At 52.4% G+C, this 18,483-nt stretch overlaps 1 protein-coding gene across 2 annotated transcripts; it reads right to left on the bottom strand.

Annotated features, from left to right (window-relative positions):
* Positions 1 to 886: 886 nt before the first annotated feature.
* On the bottom strand, positions 887 to 14,609 carry SH3BP5L (SH3 binding domain protein 5 like). 2 transcript variants are annotated; one of them, XM_074361070.1, is made up of 7 exons: positions 14,470 to 14,609; positions 13,410 to 14,018; positions 6,993 to 7,055; positions 6,705 to 6,833; positions 4,983 to 5,144; positions 3,331 to 3,504; positions 887 to 2,766 (listed from the first exon to the last, which is right to left on the bottom strand). In XM_074361070.1, the coding sequence occupies exons 2-7, from the start codon at positions 13,590 to 13,592 to the stop codon at positions 2,296 to 2,298; spliced, it is 1,182 nt and encodes a 393-aa protein (XP_074217171.1). In that variant the 5' UTR covers positions 13,593 to 14,018; positions 14,470 to 14,609; the 3' UTR covers positions 887 to 2,295. The 2 variants fall into 2 exon arrangements, with proteins under 2 accessions (XP_074217171.1, XP_074217172.1); XM_074361071.1 differs by having other exon boundaries at positions 14,480 to 14,581.
* Between the last annotated feature and the right edge of the window lie 3,874 nt (positions 14,610 to 18,483).

Here is an 18,483-nt window from a genome sequence, read left to right on the forward strand (position 1 = left end):
ACCTGGACAGCCTAGTTAAAGGGTGCACAGTGGCTCATAATGGCCTATCTACCATCTGAGCTCACCAGGGTGTCCCCTCTGTCCTCCTGTCCCTCCAGCTTCTGGCTTCCTACTCTTAGGGGTCCTCAGGACGCCCACTTCTCACCGGGTTCTATCAGCAGGTCTCCCCGTTCCTCACTGGCAGCGCCTTCTCCACCCCTTGGCTGACTCCACCCTCACCTGGTTGTACATGCAGGTACAGCCTGGTGGCGCTCAGTCCGAAGCCTTCACTCTCCACCTCCACCGCTCCTGAAGTCCTCAGCTCTTCCCCTACCTGATCCACCAGACATTTCACAGCCTGTGGGTCCAAAGGTACTCAAAACCCTCCTGACCCACAACGGGTCAAGTCCTGACATGGGAGTCACCTATGACCTATGTTGAATTTTAACTTCAGATAGACAACAAATAACTTGGTGTAAGTATGTCCTAAACATTCCCGGGGGTGGGGGTGGGGGTGCAAAAACACTATCTGAAATCTAAGTTTACCTGAGCATCCTGCGTGTTTATTCGCTAAATCCCACAACCCTATGTACGTCCCTCCCCTTTCCTCATACTCACATCCAGGATTGGCACCCCGATGCCTTCTGCACCACCAGTGGCTGACATCCTCTCCACCCTGCAGAGCCTTCCTGGCTAGCAGGCCGGTGGGGAGGGGATCTGCAGGGCACCGGTGACCTGGTGTGTGCTCACCCCAGCATCATGGCCATAAGCCTTCCCTCCCTGGGTCTGGTCCATCTCATCCTTCACCTCCCTGACTTCCCCCATCAGAAGAGCACATTTTACCCTGCTCCTCCCTGCTCTCCATCCTCGCCGTTCTCCCTCTCCCTCCCAACAGGGGCAATGAACATTACTGTTACATAAACTATTTTATTTAAATAAAATCGGGGCAGACCTTTTCCCCCATACACACAGGCACATGCATGCACGCACGCACGCCCACATCCTCCCACTCTTCCCTCCACCCATGGCCACCTCAAACCTGGCGGTTCTCATCATGACCATCCTACCTCAACCCTGGGACAGGGGGACACCTTCCATGCGAAGGCCCACTCCTCCCCTGGTCAGTGGCAGCAGCTCATAGGCCTAGGCACAAGGTCTCCTGCCCAGAGTCCAGCTCTCAGCCCTCCCGGGGTGGGACAGGAGGATCAGTCCTCCAAAGGCACCCAGATCCAGTGTAGCTCCCCTACCTTTCCCCATACACAGCGTGGGAGCCCCGCCAGACACCTGGAGCTGCTCCCCGCCGAGGGCGAGTCCCCTCACCCCAGGCCAGCCCCTCCCCATATCAGCAGAGGATCTACAGCCAAACCTGAGCATTCCCCCTTAAGGGATCCTGGACTAGGTATTGTTTGGTTTGGGGAAGAGCAATGGAGAGCAATTGAGCACCAAATTCCCTAACTCCAACCCTGTAGGAGGGTGCTGAGACTTGGCTCTGCATCCTCTACCCAGAAAAAGTAAATTAAACCTAACTCCGCAGCAGGACTGGCAAGGGTTTCAGCCATCGGGACTTCACTATGTCCCCACCCCGCAACACGGACCCGCTAGCACCTTGGCAATGTTAAGGGCCCAGCCTAGAAACGTGATGCACACGGGAGTCCCCTATGTTGACAATGGGGTTGGTTTCACCTTCCCTGACCCCAGTACCCCTCAAGTCCTGCTTTGAGGCACACACAGCAAAGCAGCTTAGGTCACGAGGAGGGAGCGCTGAAGGGACCAGTGGTGTCTCCCAGAGGCACAGAGTCCCACAGCACATCTTACATGTTACACACAGGCAGGCTGGGACAGAGGACCGGGACAGCGGGCTGCCAGGAGAGCTCTGCAGCATCCGTAGGGCCCACCTGGGAGATGGGGAGGTGGAAGGGGCACCTGTCCGTTCACTGAAAGCTGGGGAACCAAGATGCGGGGACTCAGGTCCAGCACCCACTTTCTCTGATGGCTTCCCTGTGCCTTCTAGATAAATTTCCCTGAGGGGGGAAAATCCAGACAGATGGAAGAAGTCAGAAGGGGACAGCAAAGGGGGTCAGACAGACGGTGAGGAGCCAGCAGGAGGGGAGAGCCAAAGACAAGCCTTCCGAGGGGGTAAGGCAAAGAGAGGGGCCACCCACGGGAAAGCCAGACACGAAGAGCAGACTCAGACACAGCCACACCGAACCCTCTGAGGAAAGCAAGGCCCCGAGGAGGGGGAGCTGAGAGCCTGAGGGCCCTCCCTGGGCCAGTGGTGGTAAGAGTCGCACCAGCCACCCTGAGCGGGGTGGGGGGCTACAGGCTGACACTGCGCTGGTGACGGCCCCCGCGGCCTGCGCCGTCACTGCCCCGGCGACCCCCACCCCGGGGACCCAGCTCCTGGCCGTCCAGACTGGTGTGGTCGGAGAGGCCCCGCAGGTGCTCCACCGAGTCGCACTTCTGCAGGTCCGAGGCCACCGTGCGCAGGCTCAGTAGGCTCAGAGTGTCCGTGTCGCGCGCAGGCCCAGGCCCCAGGCTGACACCCTCCTCCAAACCCCCGCCCTCGGCCCCCTCGATGATCCCGCTGTCCCCATCCTCGCCAGCATCGGGCCCGGCCTCGGCCCCGACGGGGGAGGAGCGCCGCTGGCCCGCGGGATGCGCGGGCTGGCCCCGGCGCCGCGCATGAATCTGCTCGCTGATCTGCTCCAGGTTGCGCAGGGCGACGGAGTAGCGGGTCTTAGCCTGGGCCACCTGCTGCTCCAGCTCTGTCACCTTGGCCTTGTGCTCCTGCAGAGGGAGGGACAGAGCGGGGGAATCCTCTGGACAACTCTCCGAGGCCCCCAGCGATGCCGAGTCCTGGCAGCTGCACTCAGCATCCTGCGCCTCCTCTGCCAGGCCCGGCCCGACCCTGCGCGCCACCAGTCACCAATCCGCAGGGCTCCAAAGGCCACACCCAGCCCCTCTTCACTCCTCCTTCTCAGGTCCTCCTTCTCAGATCCTCCTTCCCCACCGACCTGCCCTGCTCCTGCCTGACCTTCCAGGGCCTTCTTCCCAGGTCTTCATTCCCACCCACTCCACCTCCTCTCCCCACTGTTCCCTTTCCTCTTCCCTGTCCCCCCCCAATTCTCACTTCTTCCCCTTTACTTCCCTTCTCCGCCAGCATCCACCCTCCCCATCATCCCACATCCCACTCCCGCAGGGTCATTCTGAGCTCTTGCGCCACCACCTGTCCCACCACATTGGCCTGGTGGATAGCCCAGAGAAGCAGACTGGTGCCCCCCAACCTGTCTCCCTTTCTATGCCTGCCCCCTCTCCAGATGTCCACCCATCCCCCCTCCCCCACTCAGCTACCTCCAGGATCTGGCTGAACTGGGCCTTGAGCTCAAAGTAGGGGCGGCTCTTGCCAATGGCGCGCCGGAGGGTCTTCTGCAGGGCCTGAACCCGGGCCTCGGCCTGCTGGCACAGCCGCGTCACCCGCTGGTGCTCCCGCTCGCCACGAAGCCGCTCCTCCTCTGCTTCGTTCACCTGGCCCAGGTAGGGTGGAGGACTCACATCACTGAGCTCAGACCCACACTCCTGCCCCTGTAGTCTGTCCCAGGCTGCCACTCCGAATGTTACATTGGCAGGAATCCCCCACTGTCTGCAGAGCCCAGAGAGGGCAGTGAGCTCCCGAGACACAAGAGAACAGTGAGTTCTTATACCTGCCTATTGTTACCTGCACCACCCGCCTCTCAGCCTTGCTGCCGCCAGGAGGTGCGGGGGCCCTCTGGACCACTCGTGAGCATGTAGGGAATGTCCGTCTGTGAGCACACCTGCCACAGCCACGGTCCTCAGAGATCCCTCAGTGCTGGGGGCTGGGGCTGGGGGAAGGGGAGAGCCTCACTGTGGGGAGCCACCGCTCAGCACTGCGTTCTCCAGACGTCCGTGCCTGAGCAGGCAGCAGGCAAAGGCTCCAGCCACTGCATCCACCAGGACCAAGGAGCTGGCCTCACCATACCCTGCACTAGAGCCGCACCACATCCTGCCCCACGCAGCCTGGACAACCCCTCCCCCAGTGCTGTGTCGTCCCTCTGTGTGAGCTCCAGAGTAGAAGCGGAGCTCCTGCTTTGGGCGAGGCCATGGGCCTGGACTAAGGGGCACACAAAGAACCTTGAGACAGGACCACTCCTCAGAGGCTGACACTTACTGCTACGGACTAAATGCCTGTGACCCCCAAAATTCTAGCGTGGAAATCCTAATCCTGAGGTGATGGCATTGGAGGTGGGCCCTCTGAGATGTGATGGGGTCATGAGGGGAGAGAGCTCACGAATGGAATTAGTTTCCTTATGAAAGAGCCCTTGTAGAGCTCCCTAGCCCCGTCAGCCATGTGGGAACACAGTGACAAGACAGCTGGCTGTCTAAGAGCTGGGAGGCAAGCCCTCAGCAGACGCCACATCTGCCTATGCCTTGACGTTAGAGACATGGAACATGTGTGGTGTAAGCTGCCCAGCCTCACTGTGGGGTTGTGACGGCCCTAAAAGACTAAGACACTTGCCCTTTACGAGGTGAAGGTGGCAGGCTGGAGCGGATGCCAAGGGCCCTCCTGCTCCCTGGTCCCCCACAGGGCAGTTCGGAAGTGATATACAAGTTACACTTCAAAAATCAAGGTCTAATGGCAGAGCTCAGAAGCAAGAAAGGGAGAACATTCTGAAAAACAGAAGTGACGGGTCACAGCTAAACGTAACAAAGGCATTGAATCCAGGGCATTCAGTAGGGATGAACCGCTGGGTTAGTCCCACATCTGGAGGCAAAGGTTCAAGAAAAGCCCAGAAAGACATCCTAAGTCAGAAGGAAATGTACATGGGACACACTGGAGGCCAAAAATGGGCAAAGAGCTAACAGGTTTTCCCTAAAACAGAATCAAAGCTGAGGGAAGGCTGCAGGAGAGAGCGAGAAAAGATGAAGGGATGACAAAGAAAGTGCCGGAACCAGCAGAGGGGACCCGCTGGCACTGCCTAGCTCACCTTGCAGGTGGCGTGGTTGAGCATCTCCTGCCACGTGGGGTCCAGCCGGTTCTTGTCAGCCATGACGCCCTGCTCGGCCACAAACACCATCTCCCGGGCAGCGTTGTGCATGCTCACGGCCCGCTCGTACCGCAGCGCTGCCTTCTGTGTCTCCTGCTGGGCCTGGGGGAAAAGGGTCGTCAGGACAGGGAGCCCCACAAGAGACCCCTGACTGCCCATGGAGACCAACCCTGGGCAAGGACAAGAGAAGGAGGAAGGCCCACTGCAATGCTGGCTTTACTTCCTAAACTGCACTAAGGATAAGTGTCAAGAAAGTAAAACTCTACAAAGAATATTTTGTAAGGATACAGCTAAGAGAAGAGATATGGGTACACAGAGAAGGGTACTGCCAAAGGAGGCTGAGTGTGTAAAATCCAGCACCATCAAAGGCTGCTGGCCTTTTGCCCTGGAGAGAAGAAAAACCCACACCACTTCAGTGGGAAGGTGCTTAGTTGCTGATTGATACAATCCACTCCAGTCCAGCAGGTAAGTGAATGAAACTCACCAACTCAAGTTCTCAGTTACAGAGAACTGGCTAAAAAAATAACAGTACACCAAATATAAGGAAATATTAAACAGCCCTTAAAAATAATGGCATGGATGGATACTGACTGACATGAAACCGTGTCATAAGGAAAATAAAGGAATAAAAATAGTACACGTTATCCTGTTTTGGCAGAAATATATACCAAAAAAAAAAAAAAGTTAAGGGGTTATCTGTGCTGTATTAACCACATTTTTTACTTTCTATATTTGATGATGCTTTGACACCTTGGAAGCCACGCTGGTCCTCCGAGGGCAAGCGAACTCCCAGAGACAGTGAACTCCTGCGAGCACACCTTTCATGTGCAAATCAACCAATCCAAAGCCCACATCAAGGATGCGAGTTTCAGGCCAAGGGGAAGAGTGGGCGAAGCAAATACACCCAGGAACAAGCTTGTCAAGCTCAAGGCATTTTGAGTGTTTCCTGTATTCTTTGGTCTTCTTGAGACCTTCGCTTGCAGCCGCTTTTATCTAACTCTCACACACCAAGCCCGTGTTTCCCCTGCCCTAAATCACCAGAGGGCCACGTACCAGAAAACTTGAGAGAACATCCCTCTAGCCCAGAGCCCACTAGTTTCAAACTAGCCTACACTGCTTTACCCATTCCTTCCCGTGAAAACCAACCACAGTAAAGGTCTACAATAAAAGCTCTGGGCCAAGCGTTCCCCTCAGGTTTGCTGCCTCCTCGCCCACCCAGGTGCTTCCCCACGCAGCCCTGCACGATGCAGACTGTCCTTTCTCCTTAGGAAATGTAAGTAATAAGCTCTTCTTTCAAAGCAGTTGTCTGTGTCTGCCGCCTCACCGTACTTGACTAACACAAGCCCCAGGTACAAAAATCATGAAGCATAAACGTAGCAGGATTTGGGGAGATTTTAGTTCTCTTCTTATTTTATAGTTACAGGTTACAGTTACGGTCTTCCAACAGTGAACTGACATTACTTGTGTAAAGGAAAAAATAAAGGAGGAAGGGTCAAGGAGTGGAGAGGTAAGCCAAGAGAACAGAGACATGAACCACAGGGAAGAGAAGGGAGAAAAGATATTAGAAAAGGTGTTCCGTCTCACACCCCACACAGAGATAAGGGTGTGGGGCCCAGCTCTGCACGCAGCCCCCCGGGAGGTGGGTCAGTGGGCAGTAAGTACCTCCTTAGCCAGCCGCCGAGCCTCGTAGTAGGGCCGGGCCTTCTCGATGCAGCTCCCCAGGTGGGAGCCCTGTGTGTTGAGCTTCCTCGCTGACTCCTGAAGGATCCTCCGGTAGGTGGTCCTGGCCTCCTGGCACAAGGAGAGGGATGTGGGCAGAGGGGATCATGCATGTGGGTCCCAGCCCCTCTTATCTCTCATATACGCCTCCTCCCCAGCTGCTGGACAGAAAGAGGAGGGATGTGAACTCTAGAACCAACCCAAGGGATGAAGAAAAGGAGCAGCACTCACATCCAGCTGCAGCTCCACCTGGTTGATCTCCTCGCTGGCCTGGTTCAGATGCTCCAGCTCCTCCTGCCACAGAGAGGGGCAGCAAGTTAGAGCAGGTGGAGGTAAGCAGCCTCCCATGAACCAGGCAGGGTAGAAGCACAGTGCACAGACGGAAGGCCCAGCTGACCAGGGAAGGGGAGAGATAGGGGAGAAGGTCACTGTCAAGTGCCTCCTTGTCAGAGACCTAATATACAGCCTCCTGTGACCCTTGCAACTCCACCTCTGTATCAGGAAGTAAAAGCCCCCATTTTAAAGATGAGAAGACTGAGGTTCAGACAATGAACACATGTACACACGTAGTGAAGTGGCAACAAGCCTGTGTCTCTCCATCAGACTGCACCACCTCCTTCTCACTCCCCAGCCAGGAGTCTCCTCAGACCTAAGTCTCTGACCCAGAGAGGACAAGACCCCACTCAGCACACATGTACCACACACTTAGCACAGCTCAGCACCATGAGGCCTGAGAATTCAGAACACAGAGAGGTGGCAGCTCACAGCCACAGGCCCTCCGGGGCGTGAAGAACCATGTGAGGGGTGGGCATGGCAGGAACTGGGGATCTACAGGAGAGCAGGTGCTCAGGCAGGCAGGCTGTGAGGTGAGCAGCCGGAGAGGCTGAGGCACAGGGGAGGGGACACTAGGGCTTGTCCCAGTGGCAGAGGGAACCCCTCAGAGCCGGGCGCCACCTGGTCTGTGCTTTAGGAAGGCCGAGCTGGGCCATGCAGGGAAAGCTTGGAGACAAGGAGACAGGGAGACAAAAGTGGAGGCCATCTGTAGGTGGGAGAGGGGAGGGGAGAGCCCAGGGAAGTACAGGACGCAGAATCACCATGGCTGTGTGGACAATTCAGGTTAAGATTAGAGCCTCCAGGCCTGCTTGGGCAGTGGTGACAGTGACCCCAGGTCCCCACACAGCAGATCCTGTGGGAGGGAGGGAGAGCCTCAGGAGGAAGTCACCAGGCGTGCTGGCCTGAGGGCCCCAGCGGCCCCAGGGCTGGCAAAAGCAGCGACAGAATCTCCCAGGGCCCTTCAGTGTCAAGGCAGAGGGCAGGGAGGGCACAGCCTTGAATCGCCTCCCTTCCCCTCCCCTCGGTCAAGTTCCTGGAGGCCAGGGAGCCGAGGACACTCCTGAGGAGGAGCAATGCCCAGAGAAACGCCCAGTGCCCAGCTACAGGATTCCCCTCCCGGAGCCCTGCAGCCCACGGACAGGCCAGCGGCAGCCAGCCTGGTGTCTGTCTGCCTGCTGCCCCTGGCCCAGGCGCAACCTGCACTTGGCAGTGGGCCAGCGCTGCTCCCGCACACGGCATCTGGCCCTCCCAACCACCCAGTGTCTGATCCCCCTTTAGTCATCTTTCTTTCTATACCCCAGTTCAAGCTCTAAAAGATCTGAGTCAGCAAGTAAGGATCCAAGAAACCAAGTTATTCACCCTAATTACAGTAAGAGGTGGAACACAATGGAGGAAACAAGTAACAAAACCAGGAAGAAAGACAGGAGAATACACATACCACAGCAGTGTAGACACTGCCTCAGGGAGCGCCACAAATGTGGCTCTCAACTTGCCAGAGCAGAGCTGTCCAACAGAAATATATTATGAGCCTCCTATGGAATCTGTAGTTTTCTAGATGCCGTATTTTTTTTTTAAAAAAGCAAAACCAAAGAGATGAGCCTGCAATAATACATTTCATTTAACCCAACATATCCAAAATATCATACTTTCAACATGTTATAGCAACATAAAATAATTACCACTAATATTTCTACATTCTTTTTTTTTAAACTATGCCTTTGAAATCCCACGTGCATCTGACCTTAGGGCACACCTGAACTTGGACAGCGGCGTGTGGCTTCCAAAACTCACGTAATAACGTAAATTAACTATACCTCAGTTTAAAAAAAAATACTTAAGTGCAGGCAAGTTGCTGCACATGGGCAGTGTGATCAGCCACACAACCCACACAATCCGGTGCTCATAAGGCAACAGCAAGCCACTCTGGAACCACGAGCAGCCTCCAAGGCCCAGAAGACGCCAGAGGAAGCCCGAGGGCAGTGCCAACACCCCCCAACACACAAAGCGCTGCGTTTCACAGTGCTGTCCTAACAAGGATGTTACCTTCATCTGATGAGATCACCACAAAGGGCCCTCAGAAAAGGCAATTCCTGTCAGGGTGAGGGGCAGTCCTCCCCCTGTGGGCCCAGCCTTCTGGGGCTAAACTTGGCTCACAGGGAGTTTCAGACAATCAAAGAGAGGAGGTGACCGGTCCTTTCAGCAGCTCCCAATGGAATATTCTTTCTCAGCTCATTCACATTTGATAGACAGGGAACAGTAAGACAGGGAATCAGAGACAGAAGTGGGACTGGATCTAGGACCTGACCTTTTATCTGGCCCTCCTGATACTGGTGACCACCCTCCTAGGACTAAGGATGTCCGTGAATGGCTGTCTCAAAGACAGCAGTACCACCATCGAGGAGAACCACAGCCCTGGTAAGAAAACACTGATTGTGGGGGAGAAGAGAAGGAGGTGGGCGGAGGGCATGCTGCAGTATTCCTGTGGGTGAACCAAGGTCCAAGCCTGGAGCCCACTTGGTTCCACAGCCCAAAGGGCTCCCAGACCCTGACAAGATCATTAGAGGAGTGAACAGCTCGATGCAAGTCATCCTCACTGGAAAATGAATGTGAAAGGCTCTGGCTGTTGGCCCACAGAAGCAGGCACGTCTTTCAATACAGAAACTCATACCTGCGAAGCACCTCCAGCAATTAAAAAAAGCCTTTTGTTGACTCTGAGGTCTGCCCCTTCAGAGTCACAAAGCTCTTTCTAACAAGACAAGGAGACGGGCGAGCAGAGCGGGCTGGAGGCCAGGGTGGGCAAGAGAGCCGGGGTGGGAGCAGCCAGGCTGGGGCAGACCCAGGGCAAAGCAGAGCAGGAAGCCAACAAGCACCCGGGGCTCTGTTCTAGGCTGTTGGCGCCACGTTCCATTTGGTCTGCTTCACCAGGGACTCCTGGCATCTGGCTGAAATGGAATGCGAGGAGGATGAGGCCTGAGTCAGTGTGCATCATCCATCAGAGAGCCTGCAGCCAGCAGGGAGGGTGACCTTCCCGGAGCAGACCAGGCGCACTACCAGGACACCAGGCCATGGAGCCAAAGGCATGGGTGCTCAGGCTAGAGACGCTCCTGCCCACCTCAGGCAGGCCACTAAAATACTCAACCCCAAAACGGAGTATCACCTTTAAAAACTGTGAACCACTACATTGTACACCTGAAACAACTTAGGTAATATTGTAAATCAACTATACCTCAATTAAAAAAACAAACACAAAACTCAAGCCCACAGTCAATCAGCAGGGCCAGGGTGATCCATGACCCGAAGACTCAGAAATAAGGTAAAAACAACTGCCCTGCAAAAGCTAAACTGACACTTTGGCAGAAGCCACAAAGTCATCCTGAAGTGTGAGGAGGAGGTCAGTGGACGTATCCACTTACTTGGGGAAAGAATGTGCCCATCACAAAGAGGCCTGAGAAGTCACAGGGGAGGAGAACCAGGCCCCTCCTAGTACTGCCCTCCTCCACTCCTTCCTGCCCCTGGGACCCTGGAGCTCTCAGAAAACTGAGGACCAGCCTGGAGGCCTCAGAAAGTATGTCCATTTCAAGACACAGACACATTCAGTTGACTTCCCTGGCAGACAGCACACTCCGTGCAGGTCTGGCTTCCCTCCAGCTTCGACAGGGATCCCACCAGACAACGGGGGGCACAAGCTGCCTGCCTGCCAAGAATCCCCACTTCCCACGTCATAAAGAGCCTCACCCTAAGGGACCATTTCTGGCCGTTCCAGAAAATACCTGAACAGGGTATCTCCAGCTCAGCGGACTCACCCAGGCTGCATGTTAGAACCACTTCTCGCCCCACCCAGAAGGAGAATTCACAAGTCTGGCACGGCTCAGGAATGGGTGTTTTTCAAGCCCCAGGGGGGTTCTGATGGAGCTGTGGGTAGAGACCCACTGAATGCACTGATCCAAAGTTCTGAAACGCAGTACCAGGATAACACGATCCTGTACACTGTCAACACTAAAAGGGACCTCCAGACACACACCTCTATCTTTCTCTCATCCAAAAGAGCCCAAACCCAGAAGGCCCAAATGCCACCGGCCTCCTCCATGAAGGGTGCCCCTCACACAAGGCTGGCTTTCCCACGCAGCAGGGAGACGCTGAAACCCAGCTGAGAACAGAGCACCGGCCCGGCCCAGCCTCATCAATGAGGGAGGCCTCTGCAAGACTTTGCCTCCCTACATAACCCACAACACTCCACAATGTGTCTCCCAGTTTAGCAAGAGACTAGGGTCTGCCTGCCCCCCCTGTTCCAGTAACACTGCAAGGTCACTGACGGCCGGGTGAATCTTTCTCCTGCTCAGCATTCTCTGGCCCTCACAGAGCTCACACCAGACAACTGTCTACGGGGACAGAGATGTTCTGCTTGTGCACTGCCAACAGCACCTGGGGAAAGGCACTTTTGCTTTTTATTTAATCGTAATTGATTTTATTTAAGTTACCCACACGCGGCTGGTGGCTACTTTATTGGACAGCGCAGCATGAGGGTGCCTTTTCATCCTACCACCTTTGCCTGTGTGGGCACTGGAAAAATATGCAGGAGCAGGAGAGACTGAGCAAAGAAGCGGGAGTGGATTCTCCTCTGGAGTGGGGCAAGGAATGCTGCAGGGAAGTGTGTGAAGGGCTTCAGCAAAGCCCTCCTCCCTGACACGCAGGGGTCTCTTTCCCAAAGCGTGACCTACAAACTTCCACCAAGAGACAGGAAAAGGGAGCTTGTGAAAGAAAAGAATCAGAGCGGGAAGGAGCTGTGCAAATTAGCTAGATCAACCATTCACTTTACAGATAAAGAAACTGAGGCTCGGAAAGGTTATGTAACTTGCATGAAAATCACACATCATTGGACTAGAGGTTCCTTGAATCTCAGCCCAAGGCTTTTTTCACTACAACTTGTTTCCTTGGTGCACAAAGAATCTACAGAACCAGCAGGAGAAACTGAGCTGTTTTCAATGTAATGCCCATGAAACACAGCAGAAATAAATTACTGACTCATGCCAGCAAATAGTTCACCACTGCTCCACTGTAAACATGGACACAGCTTCCCCACACACATCCTGGGAACCCCAACCATGAGAGGGCAGGAAGGATGCTAGAACCAGCTTTGATTTCTTCTTGACTCACTGAAGTACTCTAATAAAGGTCTGTTGACAGAGAAGCCTGGGAGTGTGAGCCCTGGGACACTCCTCCTCACTTACAGAGACGTGAGCCACCTCCACGTCAGAATCCTGAAGATGCTACCATACCAAATGGCAGGCTCAGGCCCCAAATACACAGGACAATCCTGACCTTCACCTGCCGAAGCAGCTTCTCCAGGGAGCCCTTCTCTGTCGCCGCCCGGAAACTGCAATCCAGCTCAGCTGGCCATGTTATCTACTCCACATGGTGCCTGTCCTCATCCACTGCTCCCAGGTCTCCTTCACAAAGTTCTGCCCCTCTACCAACTAGCCAATTAATGCTCCAAGACAATAAATCAGCTCTTTCATTCATCTGATAGACCCAGCATCCTCAGAACCAGAAATCTGTATTATGAAGGACTGACCACAGCTCATACATGTCTCTGAACACATAGATTTCCTCAGAGGCCTAAGCCTGATGTCACCTTTATGAGACATGAAAAGTCTCACCTTTCACAAATGTGAATGTCCCTGGGAGGCACTGATGAGGTGAAAGAAGGGAAAAGATTCAAAACTGCCTTCTGATCTCAAAGTCATCTCACATCCCACTCACGCTGCATCTCCAAGCCAACAGCCCCTTTGCGTTTTTTTTTTAATGTTTTTATTTAAGTATAGTCAATTTACAATGTGTCAATTTCTGGTGTACAGCACAATACCTCAGTCATGTAAAAATATACATATATTTGTTTTCATATTCTTTTTAGCCATAAGTTATTACACGATATTAATTATAGTTCCCTGTGCTATACAGTAGAAACTTGTTATGTATCTCCCTTTGTTTACTCGGAAAAGAAACAACAGTTCGACTGTCTCCTGACCTAAAGTGTGCTTCCTGCATCTGCTGCCAATTTGTCTCTTCACTTCATCAGGGAAGCCTTCAGCAACATGCCCCAGGCACTCAGGCCCGGCCTTTCTCTGTACTCCCACTGCACACAACTCTTGTGGTGCTAGTCACACTATGTTGCAATGATTTGTTGACAAACTTGTTTTCCATTCCTGCCTAAGTGCACTGGGAAAAGAGTTAAGTCCAACCCCTCATTTATCGGACAGCTCTTCAGAAATGCTGGGATCTAAGCTCCCTATGTCTCCCCTAGCTCAGTCTTCTCACCTGTATTCTAGGATCCAGCTCTTCTTCTTCTCTTGGGGACAATTTGGCTTCACTGCTGTTGCTTCCGCCTCCTCCGGGCTCCTCTGCGACAGGGCTCCGAGGGACTTCATCCTCTACAACTTCCGGCCGAAGCTCCCCCTGTGGGGTCTCCCGCCCCCCTGGAACCTGCCTGAGTTCAGCCATGCTGACAGGGAGAGGGCAGAGCCCTATGCATAAGAGAGGATTGACATGCTGGGACCAGGGCCCCAGCTTGGGGCTTACTGGGCTCTGGGTGGACAGAAGGGTTTCTCTTCTCAAAGGGCAGATAGAGAGGGCACAGGAGGGATTTCACACTCGGTTAGAGACCAAGATTCAAGTTGTCGGTGGGGTCCCTAGAGCTACAGCCTTGTATGTGCAAAAGTTCTTCCCTCCCCGTCCCAAGGAGTCCACTAGGAAAGACCCGGAGCAACAGCTCCGAGGCAGGGGGCAAAGGGGGCCTGGATCCTGGGCCGAGGCCTGTGAGAAGGAGCACCATTCGGGAGGGCGGAGGCAGGCGCCTCCAGGCTGTGGTGGCAACTGGAGAGAGACGGCTGGGCCTGAGCAGAGGCTGCGGGATGCGTCTCTGGGGAGCTGCAGGGGAAACAAAGGCCCAGTCCATAGTTAGCACTAGAACGTCGGCCACCAGCTCCTTTCAATCCCTTAACCTCCCAAGGACTCCACTCTCTTCCCGGCACACCCCCACGTTCAGACCAACCCCTGAACTTTCCCGCGTTCCAGGATCTCTCGCCCCAGCCCCTCCCCCACTAGCACCTCCCAGACTTCCCTCCGTGCTCTCATCCTCCCCACTATCCCCCGGCTTCTCTTCTGCCCGCCCCATTCCACTCCCCCCTCCCCCGGCTTTGCAAATCACCTTGTAACCCCCAGCCCCACCCCATCTCCTCTTCTCTCTCCAACCCTGCGGACAATCCGAGCCTCCCGTTTCCAGCCCCACTCTTCCGCAATCCCGAGGACCCTGGCCCCAGACCTGCTACACAGCCGGGCGCAAACCCACACACCCCCCGCGAACCCTTTCCAGTTTTACCTCAGTTTACCTTCCCGTGCGCCGAGCTTCTCCACTGCAAACAATCTTCCCCCGCCCTCCCCGCAACAAGCCGGTCCAACCAAATACGATGTGGCCGATAGGAAGCGGAAATACATAATCTGGTAGCAACGCCCCCCCCGCCCCGCCCTCGCGCCCCTCCCTCGCACGCTCCCCTGCTAACCCGGCCACATCTGGATCCCCAACACTCGTCCCGCCCAGCCTTCGGTTTCCGTACAAAATGGTGCCTCACGGCGCGCAGGTTCGCCGTATGTCGCCTCCAGCCCATCCTCCACCAGGGCAAAATGAACTTGAAATGTGGGCGTGTGTGCTGAGAACAAACTAGGGCAGGGGATGGAAGTCGAGAGTCCCTGGTGGGCAGGGAAGTGCTAGAAGTAAAACGGAGAGCGGACAATCACCTCAGAGAGAGCGCTGCCATCTTGCTTTACGGCCCCCAAAGCCACTTCCGGCCCCGCCCAGGAAGTGGGAGGTGGGCGTGTGGACTTCCGGCGGCTGTGCTCCTGGAGGTCCGAGTCGGCACCTGAGGTCTCCGCTGCTGGGACGTGGGGTGCTCGTCTGCACGCAGTTGTAGTATGCGGTACGCTCAGTTAGTAACGGTGTCTAAAGGGCAACTTTGATAGGTAAATGCTTCTGCTCGAGGCCTCCTGCCGCCGCCAACACGACGGCGACGGCCCCTCAGCGAGCCAGGCCGTTTCCAACTGAACGTCGTTGCAGTGCGGTCACTGACTCCCCCATGAGCAGTCGTTAGAAACTTAATTAATCTGAATTCAGGGTTCTTGTGCGCTCAGTGCTCAACAGCCCGCGAGGAGGAGGAGTTGTTACATGGTATTGTGCGTCAGTGAAAAAACCTGACCTGAAATCGCCACTTCTAGGTGTCGCCAGCAGACGCTTAAGGGAAAGGCTTCAGGATGGATGTTTTATTTTTGCCAAAAAGATCTAACCTCCTGTGAGCCTGCTCAAGATTTTCCCTGGGGTGAAGAAGGCAAATGGACTGGATTTTCCTTCTTTCCTTTGGATCCTGTCCTTCCAGCCCCTCGTCCCATGAATAACCACATTTAAAAAAAAATTTTTTTTTTAAGTAGAGCCAGTACATTCTTTTTTTTCAATACATTCTTTAAAAAGTGATTTAAAAGAAGTTTTCTCACAAAATTGAAAATTTTATTTTTAAAATTCCAGAAGTGACTTTTCTCACTTCAGTGAATCAGCGAGACCCTGAGTAACAGTTATAAGTGGGCAGATCTGATGGATAATAATGCCTCAGTCTTATATCACATTCCATTTTGCTATTAAGTTTCCATATAAAAGCCATGAAAATTACATTGGAAATTGGAAGCTGTTTATTTGTTCTTTTCTTTTGTAAAACTGAATTTTACTGTAATGTATTTCATTTTACCCATCATCTTCTGTGTACCCTAGCCTGAACTTTCTGAACCTTTCCTATTCAGCACTACTACAGTATCTACTGTCCTTATACCTTGTCCCACATCATCTTTTCCTCTATGTATTCATTCCTTAGCCTTCATGAACTTCATTTTGTCACATATCTCTTGCATTTGGTGAGAAAACATCTCGAATACATATAATGCCCAGACAGCCCTTAGATCACATCCCGGGGTTCAGTAGCCTCCCTGATGACTCCACTGGCCTCTGCCAGGGTTAACTCTCACTCGCTCAGGCCAAATGTGATCTCATCTTGTATAGATTGTAATACAACCCCCAGCAGTTTTTTTTGCTGGGTTTGGATAATGTTTCAGGCAGGAAGAGGTTGGGGAGCACTGTGCGCTGACCTGTTTTATTGAGGCCAGAATAGGCACGATGAGTTAAAAATTTTCTGTAGAGCAGCACTGTCCAATAGATCTACCTGCAGTGATGGAAATGTTCTGTATGAGCTCTGTGCGGCATGGTAGCCACTAGCCATATGTAGCCATTGGGCACTTGAAATGAACCTAGTATTATTAAGGAATTGCATTTTTACTTAAATAGCCACGTGTGGCCGGTGATTTCATTATTGGGCAAGGCATTTCCCATCTAATCTCTTTCAGGCACATACTGAACTTTCGCATCTTTAATACAAAACAAAACAAGTGTCTCTCAATTTCCACCTTCATTGGTCTCATCTTCACTTCCTCGCCTCCCATTTACTTCCGTAGTCTGGCTTCTGCTCATGCCAATCCACAGAAATTGCAGGGAGAAGCTCTGAATATCACCAAATCACTGATACCTGACACTGGGTTGTCTCTTCTCTCTTACCTTTCTTTAGTTTCTGAATCACACTTGTGGGTTTCCTCTTATTTCTCTGACCTGTTGGTTAATTCCTTCATGCAGTGTTCTCACCTGGGTGAAGGCAGTGTGCCAGGAGTTTGCATGTAGCTTATAGTCTGTGGTGCTCATTTTATAAATCAGTGATACTCAAACTAATCAGGCTGCAACCCAGAAACGAGTTTCACCTTGCAACCCAGTATACATATAGGTTTGTAAATATATTTGTAACAAAAAGTCTCAGGGAAAAAATCTTAATATTCAAAGCGTGTTAATATTTGCTGCACTATTTTTTAATGCTGATGGAGACCTATTCTGTTGATTTCATGAGCGATTCACAGTTTAAAAACCCTGCCCTACATGTCAGTGCTTCCCAGACTCTGATGCGAGTCCCTGACCTTCTCATGCTGTCTAGTTTCTCTGAAAGCCATCACCTGAGTGCATGGCTCTGGCTCCTACCCAGGGCTCCTTCCTTGGAACTCTGTCTCCATCCAGATTCCCCACAGGTCACATTTTGAGATCCAGCAGCTTCTCAGACCACTGGCCAGTCCGAGGGTTGCCTCTTGTAGGGTACAAATCTGATTTCACTCCTTTTCTCAAATCCTGCTGCTTCTACTATATTTATTTTTTTGGTGAATGGTTCTAATCATCCACCCATCTACCCTAGGGAGAAACCTAGAAGACATTCTAAATGAATCCCCTGTCTTCACTGTGCATGACGTTAAGTATCTCAGAGAGCTCACTCTTCTCCATTTCACTGCCATTGCTTCAGCATAGACCCTCACCTCCACATAGATAATATACCTCAAGAGGCTCCTAAATTAGCTCTGTAGAGTAGAACGTTGAGTGATGATGGAAATTTCTACATCCATTCTGTTCAATATGGCAGCCATGTGTGGGGTGCTTGGGAACTTAAAATGTGGCTAGTGCAACTTAGGAACTAAAGTTTTAATTTAAGTTTAGATAGCCATATGTGGCTACTGATTAATGTATTGGACAGCACAAGTCTAATAATCTCTCCACCACAAGTGTACCCGCTTCTAGTCCCTGAAACAAATAACCAGCTAACCCCTGTTGACTAAACTAGTGAATGACATGAAAATACGAAAGCCACGTAAAGAGGTTAGTAACACTATCAGTTACTAGGTCATGTCTCAGTGAAATAAAGTTTTCTCATAAATTCTTACTGGTAACTTAATCTCTTCACAGAAATAGTGTAAATTACCTTCATGTTTAAAAACTTTTTTTTAGTTTGTTTTTTCCTACCAACAGAAACTACTTTTTTATGTTCTTCGATTTTTACCCCCCCACCATCAATCAAATATGTAATAAATACTACCATCAGTTGCTAATTAAACACATTAGTTGACTAATGTATAGTGATAGCAGATTCAGTGGATGCCTAGGAGAGAGGTGGGAGGGATTACAAAGTGGCACACATAAACTTGTGGGCAGTTGGTATGTTCTCTGTCTTGATTGTAGTGAAGATTTGATTTGTGTACACATGTCAGAAGTTTTCAAACTGTACATTTCAATATGTGAGACTTGGTATGTCAATCATACCTCAGTAAAGCTGTTTTTTAAAAAGTCTGGTTGAATACTTGCTCCCAGAAATATATCATGTAACTTACTAATAAAGGTTAATGAAAGGGACAGCCTATAATTGTCAAATCTCTGAATTATTTCTTCCCTTGTTAAATCAACTGAGTTTTTCAGTCCAGAAGTAAGTTTTTCCCC

Source organism: Camelus bactrianus, chromosome 3 (genome assembly GCF_048773025.1).
Source record: "Camelus bactrianus isolate YW-2024 breed Bactrian camel chromosome 3, ASM4877302v1, whole genome shotgun sequence".
Lineage (NCBI taxonomy): Eukaryota > Metazoa > Chordata > Mammalia > Artiodactyla > Camelidae > Camelus > Camelus bactrianus.

Coding starts and splice junctions, on each gene's coding strand:
- SH3BP5L (XM_074361070.1), bottom strand. CDS start 13,592: ATGGCTGAACTCAGGCAGGTTCCAGGGGGGCGGGAGACCCCACAGGGG. Junction 6,834..6,992: donor AGGTGGAGCTGCAGCTGGAT/GTGAGTGCTGCT, acceptor TCCTTGTGCCAG/GAGGCCAGGACCACCTACCG. Junction 3,505..4,982: donor TCAACCACGCCACCTGCAAG/GTGAGCTAGGCA, acceptor TACCTGGGCCAG/GTGAACGAAGCAGAGGAGGA.